The sequence below is a fragment of the Melozone crissalis genome, unplaced genomic scaffold (assembly GCF_028551555.1).
Source record: "Melozone crissalis strain CALT ecotype California unplaced genomic scaffold, PUWL_Pcris_2 ptg000014l_1, whole genome shotgun sequence".
Taxonomy (NCBI): domain Eukaryota; kingdom Metazoa; phylum Chordata; class Aves; order Passeriformes; family Passerellidae; genus Melozone; species Melozone crissalis.
This window is the reverse complement of record NW_026535792.1, coordinates 19,470,126-19,483,224: the sequence shown is the minus strand read 5'-3', so window position 1 is coordinate 19,483,224 and position 13,099 is coordinate 19,470,126. Positions and strand designations below refer to the sequence as shown.

General features: G+C 45.0%; 1 protein-coding gene across 1 annotated transcript in view; it reads right to left on the bottom strand.

The window, feature by feature from the left end:
• The window catches only part of RORA (RAR related orphan receptor A), a 348,106-nt gene extending 335,258 nt beyond the window's left edge, over window positions 1-12,848 (bottom strand). Inside the window, exon 1 of the mRNA XM_054272791.1 lies at window positions 12,556-12,848. Coding sequence (XP_054128766.1) covers window positions 12,556-12,727 — 172 coding nt within the window. The 5' untranslated portion in view covers window positions 12,728-12,848. The remainder of the gene's footprint in view (window positions 1-12,555) is intronic.
• Window positions 12,849-13,099: the final 251 nt, after the last annotated feature.

Genomic DNA, 13,099 nt, shown 5'->3' with positions numbered 1-13,099 from the left:
CATCAAGCTATAACTCAGTAGAGAGCAATTTTTAAGGAAAAAAAAGCCAAAACAATGATGCTGGTTTTGCTACACTTGGACACGCAACAAACTGATAAATGCTCCCTTCTGCTGGCAGGGCTGCACCCACACCAGAATTCAGACTGCAGTGCCAGGGAGAGTGTGGAATTTTCAATTCCTGTGCCAACAAAACCCACAGGTACCCCAGGACACGTGCATGGAGCTGCTCTGACAAAAGGACACCTCAACCAGATGCTGGGTAAGAAGGAAAATCATTAAGGCACAGCTGCTGCCTCCTCATCCAACATGGACAGAGGGAAAAACGCCAAATTTCTTCATACCTGTCCTTCTGGGGGCAATGGACACCTAAAAAGTCAAACTTTCAAGTACCTTTGTAGCATTTCAGTGGTGTGGTGCTGCTGACTCAGTCCACAGACAGGGAAACAATGGGGCACCTCTCCTACACCTTTCTGTGTCCCCACCATCTGACCCCCAGCACATCTCAGCACAGAGCTGCACAGAGTGTGGCCCACAAGCACTTCCAAGACTTCTCAACTCTGATCGTAACCTGGATACACCTGAAGGAGCAACGTTTCTGATGCACCAACGTGCAATTCCTTATTTCCATGCAGGGAAATGAGAGGAATGAATGAAATGGGAACAGAGTCCAGAATCCATAAAATGCCCACTCTGACATTCCACCTTTACTCTGCCCCCTCTCACACATTACAGTGTCCCCTCACTTATATTACAATAACATGTGATGCCTTAATTAAATCATTGCCCAAACACAGTCTTAGGCACATCATGTCCACAATAAATTCATTGTAGCCTTTTTGTGACAAATACCACACAGGCAGGAGAGCAGTTCTAAAGCATCTTGGAATGTTATTACACTAAGATTTAAATAAGTCAGTATAAATAAAATTACTGCTGTAACTAAAATATATTCTGCTCTTAAGGGAGAAAGGACACAAGACAGAAAATAACATGAATCCTGAATTTCATGTGTAACATTACTTGACTACTTTTTAAAGTAATTTCTCTTACAAACAAAAACCAGTTGGTAGTAGCCTCTAATATTATGATTAATGCTTTTCCAAAGAGCCCAAATTATGTCCCAGGACTGCCTACCACAAAGCAAATGCAGCCCTCAAGTCACTGACAAGGGTTTGAAGAAGGAACTTCTCCAGAGATGCCTCACAAATTAACACCAAACAACAACAACAACAACAGGTATCTTCGTAGAAACTACCAATCCCAACCCCTTCCCCCCAAATAAAAGCACCAGGGAAAACAGCATAAGCCCTTTCAAGAGAAGCCTGGAACGTACCATCTCACCGTTTAGGTGACAAGATGTGTTTGCTTCATAAAGAGTCCTCACAGCACCCCACAGTTAGTTCACAACTCTTTTTCTTTCCTTTATTTTTTTTCCCAAATATTTGCACTGCTGCTGGACCATAAAAACAGGCTTTCGTTTTAATCTGCTTAACACACTGTGGGAAAGGGCTTCTAATTTCACAGGACCGAGATAAGACAAATAATTCATCTAACACATTAGCACAACATCTGTGGCAAAAGAATTTAGTCAGAGCTCATTGGAAACAATAGGGTGCTGCAGCAAATCTGAGGCAACTGTCTGAGACCACACCATGCACTAAAACACATTTTATTACATTCCACAGCAAAGACAAGATCACAGAATAAGAGTATATTAATTGTACAGAGGAAATAAGGCAGCAAATTCCCCTCCCCTCAGCAGACACTGTAGCTTCCCCCACTACTCCAGTTCTTTTGCAAATGTTTGGGGTTTTTTTCCAGGCCATTCTCCAAATCAGTCATCTTTCTTTTGTGCCCTTCCATTACACTTCTTCCTTAAGTTCCACATCTTTCTTTTACTGTTCATTACCCAAAACTACCCTGCTCCCCCTTTGGCTTCATTTACTTCCTTTCTGGGTTTGTTTTTACATTTTCTATTGCTGCCTTTCCAGAGCCAAGTTTGCTTCCAGTGTGCGTTCTGCTGTGTGCAGAGAAAAGCAATGCAACAAAATATTTTCAGTGTATTGGCATGAGTCCCCACCTCACCACTTGTGATCGTTTGCTCTCGAATCCCTAAAGACATTCTGCTTTGAACCTCTGCTGTGGCAAAGAAAACAAAGGATACGTGGAAGAAATTCTGAGGAGACTTGCCAATTGCAGAGATCTGTGACAAGCCATTTCTGCAGCCTCTAAAGTGGCTGAAAACAACAGGAAGGTGGACTTGGGAACGCTGGAAACCCAACACTGAGGCCAAACACAGCTTGCTAAATGGAAGCCCCTGGTTATCTGTAAACCTAGCTGCTCTGCTAATCCTGCCTTCATCCAGGAGCTTTTGTCCTTATCCTCTCTAAGGTGAATGCTGTATGGGGGAGCGTTCTTCAGAGAACTGAAACCAAAGATTTTAGTGACAGACTGCCTTGAGCACTGCTGGGGAAAGTTAATGACTAGCTAGAATTTTGGAATGATCTTGCTTCCGTTTCAAGAGCAAAACAAAAAATCTTCCCTTGTTCTTTCGCACAGCCTTGGATTCTGCACTGCATGTCACACTAAAGCATCTCTGGGATACTGCTGACCTGCCCTGGCAATTCCAGTGGGGTATTATTATCCAAAAAATTAACAACTGCAAGTTTTCATGAACTAGAACTGTGAATCTCTAAAAGGAGGCCAAGTGGTATAGTGTGATTTACTCAGAAAAAAACCAAAAACAAAACAGGAAAATAATTCAGTTATGATCAAACCACGTTAGAGGCAGCCAATATCGAGAGAGAAAAATACCAATAAGGCAGGCCACCTCAACAGACAGCTTATTAAATTCTCTGAAGCTAAATCCCTACAATCACTTCACCTTTCCCTTCATTTTTTTCCATCACAAAACAAAAAAGACTTTTTGACTGTTATAAGGACAGAGCTAAGATGTCAGTGGCTACAAATTAAAACCTTTAGTAAACTTAGCAAACACACTCCATATAGAGCAACAGACAAGTGCAGCTCAGGTTCTGTACCTGAGGAAATTCTTGCTCATCTCCTAACAGCTATTCTGAAGTAGGGATAGAAATTCTTCTCCAACAATGAATCCACAGTATGATCCTGAAAGCAAAATTAGACCAGGGTAACAATGTATCTGCCAAAATAATTACCACTACTCACCCAGCCCTACCTACCATGAAAACTAGTTAATTCATCTTTTATCCAGAGTCAATTTCATTGGTGCTAAAATTTCTTACTTTTCTTAAACCCATTTCCCAGTACAGTTCCTGATGCCTTGCAGCGCTCTCCTGGCTTTACCCTACACTGAAGGGTCCTATCCCTGACATCAAGAGAACCATCCAGGATGCTCAGTGTGTAGCACACACATGGACTGTCACAGATCCATGCTCAGTGTTTAGCACACACATGGACTGTCACAGATCCATGCTCAGTGTTTAGCACACACATGGACTGTCACAGATCCATGCTCAGTGTTTAGCACACACATGGACTGTCACAGATCCATGCTCAGTGTTTAGCACACACATGGACTGTCACAGATCCATGCTCAGTGTTTAGCACACACATGGACTGTCACAGATCCATGCTCAGTGTTTAGCACACACATGAACTGTCACAGATCCATGCTCAGCGCTAAGCACACACATGGACTGTCACAGATCCATGCTCAGTGTTTAGCACACACATGGACTGGCACAGATCCATGCTCAGTATTTAGCACACACATGGACTGTCACAGATCCATGCTCAGTGTTTAGCACACACATGGACTGGCACAGATCCATGCTCAGTATTTAGCACACACATGGACCGTCACAGTTCCAGACTCTGCCAGGACAGCAGAACACCTCTAATGGTCAAGGGCTGCTTTTGTGCTGCCAACTTAGGACTGACCTAATCTGATCTCTACCAGATTCACACTCATGAAAATCTGATCACTTCTTAAAAATACACCTAATTCCAGCAGAAAATTACAACATTAAGAGCAGTGAGTGGAAATGAAATCTCTGGAAACAACTTAGTGGTTTGGTTTTCTAAAGACTCTCCAAGTGTAAGCCTGCCTGGTTACTGCGGGATGGGCAGGATTGCTAAGGGACTGGAAGTACACCACCACTGCACATTGCTTTGTCCATTATTCCTCCAAGCACCAGCCCTGGAAAGAGTTGCTTTTGTCCTCTAACTTCCATGAATTATCTCAGAAGCTCTCTGACTGCACACAAGATGTCAGCAGTTCAGAGGACACTTCATTAGAGTTTTTAAAAGGCCTCTCTAACAACCCAGGCAGTAAAGGACCCTTTGCTAACTTCTATAATGACAACACAAATTACTAACAAAACTCCTCTTGAAGATTACACAAATGAAGCAAGATTCAGAGGGAGGTTTCTGATATGCCCTAGTTTCCTTTGAGATTGATTTCATTTTATTTTATTTTTTAATATACAAAGGATTTAGGAGATGCTTTATGCTGACAGGTTTCTTACTTCAAGTAAAGTATTAGCAAAAGCTGTACTTCAGCCCGTCTTATCAAATTTCAAGACTTCTTACAAAGAAATTGTTTAAACCTTACCTTTCTGCCCTTAGTTAAAAGATGTAATGCAGCAGAGGCCTCTGATTTACATTTGGCACATACTTTGGCAAAGTCATTTGTTAGTTCATAAAAAGGCATTCTTTCCTACCTCTGCATTTGAAGAGAAACTCTGAAGGGAAATCCTACTTTAAAGTATTCTTGTAATTCCACTACAGGAATAAAATAAACCCCATAATCAGTATTTCACAAGTCTTGGCCTTGGTTTTATCCTTGACTGTATCTAACAGACCTTGCTTCAGCGCCAAAACACTCCGGCCAAGCTCTACTAATACATAATTTAAATTTTCCCAATGCTGTCTACAGTTTTGCATATATATTTATTTTAGAAGTGCATGGTATACGCTTCTACATAACTATGGAAAAAATTCCTGTCTCACAGGTCAGGAGCTGGCAATGCTATTGGATGCACATCAACAGCACTTTGCTCTATGGTCTGCCTCTGGGGTTTGATTTTTATTTTTCCTTCTGTCTTCTTTCAGCCATATTGTCAAAACTAGCTGCAGAGTTCCAGGCCATATATTCCCCATTCTTCACACAAACCACCTCTTTGGACAGCATGCCATTTAAAAAGATATTTATAAATGTAATAAAATAATATTAAAGAAAAAAAAAAGGGAGAGGGGGCTCTCTGTCCAACCTCCTTCTAGGGGTTATAATTTCCATCACCTCTGCATATGAAATACTTCCAATACATTTGAACAGTTGCAGAACTAAAGCACACAGACATATTGTTAATTAATGCTGTAAATACCCCACAGTCTGTATGAAATGAAACATTTAAAAAGAACAGCAGCCCCACAGTTTTTCACCCCATGATCACCACACCTGCCTCATTAATCTCCTGCACCCATGTGAAGTAAATACATAGTACAACTACAAACTAAAAGTCAACAAAGCCTTTAAAATGGTTTAATTTGATTCTGCCAGGGAGGTTATCATAATCCAACTCTGCTTTCTCACATTCTGCTGGCAATTTCCCTCAGCTCAGTTTCCACACTAACTTTGTTCTCCATCTCACAATCGCTCATGCTGTTATAATGCCAGCTCAAACGCTGTTTGTAACAGCGCAGCAATTTCTCTGAAGTTGCCAGCTTCATAGTGTGTTCCTTTAGAAGTGCATGGAAATTATTAGATTAAATTACAAATGAAAGACTCTGCAGTCGGTCATTATTACCAGGACATTTATGTACATTCAGTTGATCAGGAATTCTGACTTCTGTTCCTTTGCAGATCCTCTGTTTATACTCTGTTCTGCCAAATTACATGGGAAGTGAAATTGAAGACAACTGGAAAAGAGCTGTATTTTCCCCACAGTCACCAATATCCTCACAAGACAAGGCTTGACACCCACCTCCCCCATTCCCTACTGGCTCAGTGTCAAGAGATCCCCTAGAACCATTTTTAAAACCTCTGTGAATACGAGCACATCTCACAGATAGCAACTCACTATTTAAGGAATTCACCAGAAAAGAAATTTGCTTTACAAAGCAAGACCTGCAACATCCCAGACGTCCCCCCTGGTTTATAAGATTTCACATACCAGCATGGAACCAAACAATTAATACATCCAGAAATACCTGAAAACATTGATCATTCTGCAACTGGTGATCACAATAGGGTAAGCAGCAGGATCTTCAATTATCTCACTGCTGGGGGTATCATTTTCAGGAAGGTATTTCAAACCAATTTCTTGACCATACACTGCCAGTGAAAATATCTAGTAATTTTCTACAGGAATAGAGCTGTTTGACCCAATTCCAATGCAGATAATTATATTATCTGTATCCAAAATCCCTCTGAGTGTTTCAATCAGGTATGGTATTCTTCACTTTCCGTTCTGATCTGCTTAGCATGGCTGAGCACCATTAAACAGCTGTCAGATTCCACACAAGAAGTGGCTGGATTTCAGTAATAAGCAAAATGGTTCCCAATAGTGTTTAAAACACCTGGGGATCCTTCCAAATGAACAGTGCAATGAGGCTAAACTATAGGATTAAACTGCTGTAAAATAAGCCCCAGAATTTCTTCATGAAAATACACACCCCAATACACTTGGTCTCTGAAGAGCTCAGTTACTGCCAAGAATGAAACATACCTAGATGAGACTTCAGATAACGGTATGAGGAATAATTCACAACCTTTACATTCAAGAAATTAGACAATTAACTCCTCCTGACACACAGCCCAAGCTGTTCTCATGTTTCTATCAGCACAGACCATCTACAACAGATATGCTGAAGTGCTAAACTGTGAGTCATTGAACAGAGCTCGCTGTTAGTTCAGCTATCACAAAATAAAATACCAGGCTCTTCTTCATTTTCAGTCCACAGAGGTTTTATAGAAAACATTTAAAGAAGAAGTGAGCTAACTGATTGCGAATACAGTTACTCAAAAGTGAAAAGAAGGTTTCTAATCATCAGACAACAAAGCAGTAGAGGAGCCTCCTATCAGAACACCGGGACCAAAAAAAATCCCTAACAGCCCTAAAAACCAAGTGTGATGTGTTTCTGACACCAAATGTGCAACGTGGGTCTGGTGACAGCAGGGGACTCAGACTCTGCTCTGCAGGGCCCTCCTCTGCACACCTGGAAGAATCTGTGCAGGTAAGGATGCCTGGCCTGTCTGCCAGCTGTGAGAGCAAATAAAGCCAACAGCTCTGTACAGTGCATTTCCAAAAGCGATTATCAGGGCTACAAAGGCAGCCCCAGCAATAGGTGAAATGCAAAATACTTGGAAAAAGAGTCAAAGAAAACAAGACAGCAGAAATCTGCACATGAAGTGTGGATGCTTCCACACATTCAGGAAGTTTCTTCAACACTTTTCCCGCCAGAACTTCCTCTTCTGCCAAAGCCATGGAAAACTGCAGAACCTCCTCAGCAAGCTCAAGTCCAGGTAAAAGTGTGACAAGCTGCACAGCACCCACACTCCCAGGGCATTCAGAGACACTCCAAATTCTGATTTCTTTTTTCATTTTTTCAATTCATTTCGATTTCATTTTTTCCTACAAGTGCCTGTCACTGAAAACACGCTCTTAAAAATATTTCAGTAAGGAATGGATCACCTATTCACAAATTAATTTCAAGAGTGATACAGACATCACAGTGATTTAAAACAAGGTTGGGTTTCTTCCCCTTTTCACTGGGATAGCTCTCAGATTAAATCCAGCAAAATCGACTGAGTCATTTCAGGTTTTCCCCAACACGTATTTTTGTAGCTTAAAAAACAAATATCAGAAGGGGAAAAGAACAAAAAAGAACCTTGCAAAGCTGAAATTGCTCTTTCCATTCAGATGCAGTGCTATACCCAAACTGAAATTGTCACACAGCCCGTTAATCTCCATTACAAACTATGTTCTTTATTTAGTAAAATTACAGCATTTGGTTGAATGATAACAGTATTTACATACTGGTTTATGAGCTCCTGAGATGTTTCTCAAGCAAATAAAATAAGAGAATAGGTTACGGTTTATTGGAATAAGAGAACTGCATTGTTCCTAGGAGAACAACATACTGCTGCTGTTATTGCTCCTATGCTACAAATGTTTAAAACAATGCTGTACTTTGAAGGATTCAAAGCACATATCATCTACCAAAATAGGACTAAATCAGTGGTGCATGCAGAATAGTCCCCAATGATGACAAAGGCAACCCAAAGAATCTACAGAAAGCATTTGAATTTACAAAATTCAAAGAGTCCTCCTGAAAACAACTTGCAAAATTTCATATTGTGGCTATGCTCTGTAGAATAGTATAAATCCAGAAATTGGTAAAATCTAGGGGAAAAAAAGGTATTTGTAAAGAAAGGAACACAACAAACCTATTGTTGTCCCTATTAATTATGTTACATCCCTACTTGTGGAGCATCACCCAAATTTAAAAAAAAGCACAAAAGCAAAATGCCATAATCTACCAGTAGAGAAAGGATCAGCATAAACAGATGACATCCAAAGGGCTCTGGAAAACAACAAATACACCCAGAACCTCAACAGCAAGAACAGAATAACAAGCACCTACATAGCTGCAGTTTTCAATTATTAAATATTAAGCATCATACGAGTATTTGCACATAGCATCATGCAGTGATGGAAGAGCTGTCTTAAATATTTTTCAGCAAGACATCCTCTCTTGACTTACCTCTGAGACCAAGAGCTCAGTCCCATACAAACTAAGCACTTTCTAGCAGATTTAAAAGCTTTTTATGTACTTTGCTTTCTAATGAGACAGTAGTTCTCTACTAAAATAGAGTTTATTCAATTACAACTATTTCTAGGGGGACTAATAGAATAATAAGCCTGAGACTGCAGCATGGGTAGAGCTCCATGGACATCCAAGCCTGCAAAGTGAAATAAATGTCAATAAAAGCCACAGTCCAGGGCCAGAGCTGGCGAGGGAAGCATTCCTTCTACCAAGCATGGCAAACCACAAACCCTTGTTGCAGAACACACACACACACACACTCAGACTGAAATCCAACCTGCTGGTCAGTGACTGGTCTTCAGAAAATTTTAACAACTACTGTCAGCACTAAAAACATCCCTCTGGGGGGGAACCAGGCCTTTTAATCCATCTCCTGCTTTTTCGAGTATGGTGACAATTTCCTAACAATCAGTTTTAATATCAGACTGCAGGGAATTTTTTGAAGCATGCAAGTATGCATGCATGCCCCCACATACTAAATATATCACATAACAACTCCCCATTTGAAAAGTGCTTTTGGTAACTCAGAATTTATGTTTTCAAGTTAAGTATTCTACGCAGCAACAAAACCAGCATAACCTCTGCAAAATAAAAACCAGGTTATGTAAGGATCTGGCGGTACAGACAGGTTTGCATATCAGGCAATAAAGTATTTTGAAGTTATAATATTATAATAACTAAAGCTTCACTTAAGAATTTATTCCACAGCAAACCTTCCCCAATTCTCCATCCACAGTCCTCTCTTTAATTTTGTTTTCCTCATTCCTTATGTACACTGGTTATTATAAATCCTGATGTATCAAAGCAGCTTTGCAATGTGTGCAGCTGTGAAATCTAAGGATATGAAACAAATATTTGTAGTGTTTGCCGAGTCAAAAATAAGGATTTTTACACTTAGACAGGTGTATAAATGTGTACATATACCTAAATATCTGTGTACTTGTATCTATCCTCCACACAGCTCACATAAGAGTCCAGAGCTGCCTGCTTACAACCCATGGCAGAACTGAGACCTAAACAAGTAAATTTCTGAACTCAATACACAGCTGAACATATGAGCTTAAAAGGTAACAGTTCTAAAAATAATTTCACCTTTACTAGTCACACATTAAGGTCACATTGTTGCCATAAGATATAAAGGACCCTATCAAAAACAAAAAGGCAAGAAATCAAGTGCTATTTCAATAGCTTAAAAAAATGCACAAACCCCAAACCTACAAGTCTACAGGGACCCCTTACACCTAATCCATCCATCAAGTCCCGACTTCGAGGAGGCCAAAATGTTGTCATTGTCATGTTTTCCTGCGTGGCTCTGTACCTCCAGGTTTTAACTATTAGAAAGGCACAATCAGCTGGTGTGTATTGTATAGGTCAATTTACTTCCAATACACTAATTTCTGCAACATTAGCACAGAATGCCAGCTACAATTCCCTTACTGTTTGCACTCTAGGAGTAGACTTGTATTTTCTGCCAACTCCATTACATCATCCGAAAAAACCCAAACACTTTTTTTTTTTTTTCCCCAAATCCCTGCCACTCTCCTTTTCCTTCTCCCCTCTCCCTTCCCAAAGCGCTCGGCAATCACTGCCGGGAGCTTTATTTCGCCGTGCAGCCCGCCGAGCCCCGGCGCGCAGGGCTCTGGCCATTGTGTGGCGGGGATGCCTCCCTCCATCACTGACCTTCGCTTTCCCACTCAGACTGTTACATAACGCAGAGCCTGCTGCGTGCGCGGCCGGCAGCCCGGGCAGCGGCGGCGTGTGCCGGGCCCCGCTCCTGCCCCTGCCCCTGCGAGCCCGGGGCAGCAGCGGGGACATGTGGGTCAGCAGGTTAGCAGGAGCAGAGCCCCAACAATTCGGGAAAACACTCGCACCGCCGGAGCCGCCCGGGCTTCCCAGCACACCCCCCCCCCCCCCCCCGCCCCGCTCCTTTTCGCATCCATAGAGAAGCGACAGCCGAGTGTTACATAATTGATGGGATCCCAAAGTTGCCCCCTGCCCAAAGGCGGCGGGGCCCGCTGCCTCTGCCGGCAGCTCCATCTGCCCGCGCCGCCGGAGCGCTGGGCCGGAGAGCGGGAGGGGGCGCGTTGTGTAACACCCGCCAACTACGGCCGGCTCCGCAAACATCCAGAAAACTCCCCGACAAATTAAGGAAATTTTCTCCAGTGTTTCTGATTAACCTCGTTACATAAGGCGCTTGCATTCCAAATCCACTCTCGCAAGCTCTAAATATACCCCGCGCAGCCAAACGCTCCCTGCGCACACGCCCGTGGCCACCCGGCCTCCTCCGGCCGAGCCCGCTCCTCCTCGCCTCGGCATCCGCCGAACGGCGCGCTCCCCGCTCGCAAATCGCCTCTAATTAAATGTTTCGGCGTGTGACATCTCGATGGCTTTTACTGTACGCGGATTCCCTGAGTGGGAAGCTGCCTGGGAAGGGGGGGTGTGGCCAAAAGGGGAAAAATACTGTAAAACACAAGCCAACACATGATCAGCCATATTCCAACCTACAAGCCGAGCCCCCTCCGTCCGAGCAGAGACGGTCTCGCCGCTGCCCGCGGCCGGGCATCGCTGCCCCGGCCCCGCCGGCGGCCGCCGAGGGGGCTGCGCTCCCGCCGGGCACGTACTTTTCTCCGCCCGTCATTTCTTTCAACGGCCGTGTGTATTATTACATAGCGTTATTTAATTCATTTTTACCCATCACCGAGGGATTTTACCGAGCGAAGCCTCTCTAGCGCGCTCCCCCCTCTTGCAGGAGCAACGCTTCATAAATTATTTACAAGTAATTAAAGCCGCAGCCTCCTCCCTCTCGCACGTCTCGGCAAAACTCCGGCGGCGTTTGAAGCCGGGCCGCGCTCGGTGGCCGCGGCGGGGGCAGCCGGTCCCGCACGGCCCCGCACAGCAGCGCGCAGCTCTCCCGCCGCCGGCGCGGCTCGGGCCAAACTTCACCGCCCCGAGCACCTCCGGAGCCGGCCCGCACGACTCCGGGGCGCAGCCTGAGGCGGGAGGGCTTTGACAGCTGGCGGCGGAGAAGGGGGGCTCGTTTGTTCGCAGCGCTTTATTCGGGGCCGGCGGAGAGCGGTGAGAGAACCCCCGGGCGCACGGAGACCCTCTGCGAAGTTGGGCACCCTCAACAACAGCAGCTACGAGATCATCCGCTCCGCGATGAAATAATTTTTAAGATACACTTAAATGAATTAAGGGAAAACAGCGCGCAACAGAGTGAATAAGTCACCCGCAAACCGCAAATCTCCTGTTTAATCACAGATCCCCCATTCACAACAAGCCACAGCACACCAGTTGAGAAACTGTCAAAAGGAGACAGACGAGGGGGAGAAAAAAGGGGGGGAGGAAGGACACTGCAGCTTTAAAAGTTTGTTCCCTTGAATCCCAATACTCCTGCTGTTGCTTTATATATTTATAAAATTATGTAATTTCAGGGGCACAGTACCCATCCGGATACCACAGGCAATAAACGAGAGGGACAGGAAAGCACCAAACACCGCTCAATATTTTCATTGCATTTGTCCCTCCTCCTGCAGCAATTAAAAGAAGCTATAAAAGTTTGCAAGGTTTTGCAGGGGGTACAAGCCCGGCTTGTTTGCGTGCGCGGCTTCAGCAAGCACGAGCGATAAACCAGGGGATTAAATTGCTGCATTTCCCCCTTCTCTCTTACCCCCCTCTTCCTATTCCCACCCACCCCCCGATCCCACTCCCCCGGCCCCCTCCCCCTTCCCCAAGTCTCCCTACCTCTGCTGCTGCTGCTGCTGGAGTAGCTCTGCCTGCGGACGGGAGCCGGCGCATCGCTTTTCCGGGCAGGCTCCAGGTTCACCGGGGTGTCCCTGGCGCCGGCGGCCGCCTCGGAGACGCTGCTGCCCGGCTCACTGGCTGCTGGATCGGGGGCTGCCGGAGCCGACTCCATGTTTTTCCCAATGTAGATCGCTTGGAGATGGCGAGCTCCTACACTCCCTCTATCTTCTGTTTCCAGCGCAACTCTATGGTAGGAAAGCAGAAGGGAGAGAGCGAGCGTGATCCAGATGGGATGTGAGCTTGCCTGGCTGTGACCACAAGCAGCGCTAGCGAGAGCTGCACACCCCCCCGCCCCCGCACCCCCCGCGCTCCGCCGCCAGCCCCGCGCCCCACGCCCGGCACCGCCGCCCTCCGCCCGGCCCCGGCCCCGGCCCCGCCGCAGCGCCCGGAGCCGCGAGGGGCGGCGGCCGCGGGCTCCCGGCGAGCCCCGAGCGGGGCCGGCGCCGCACAAGGTGCTGCCATTGCCCGGGGCGGGCGGGGAGCC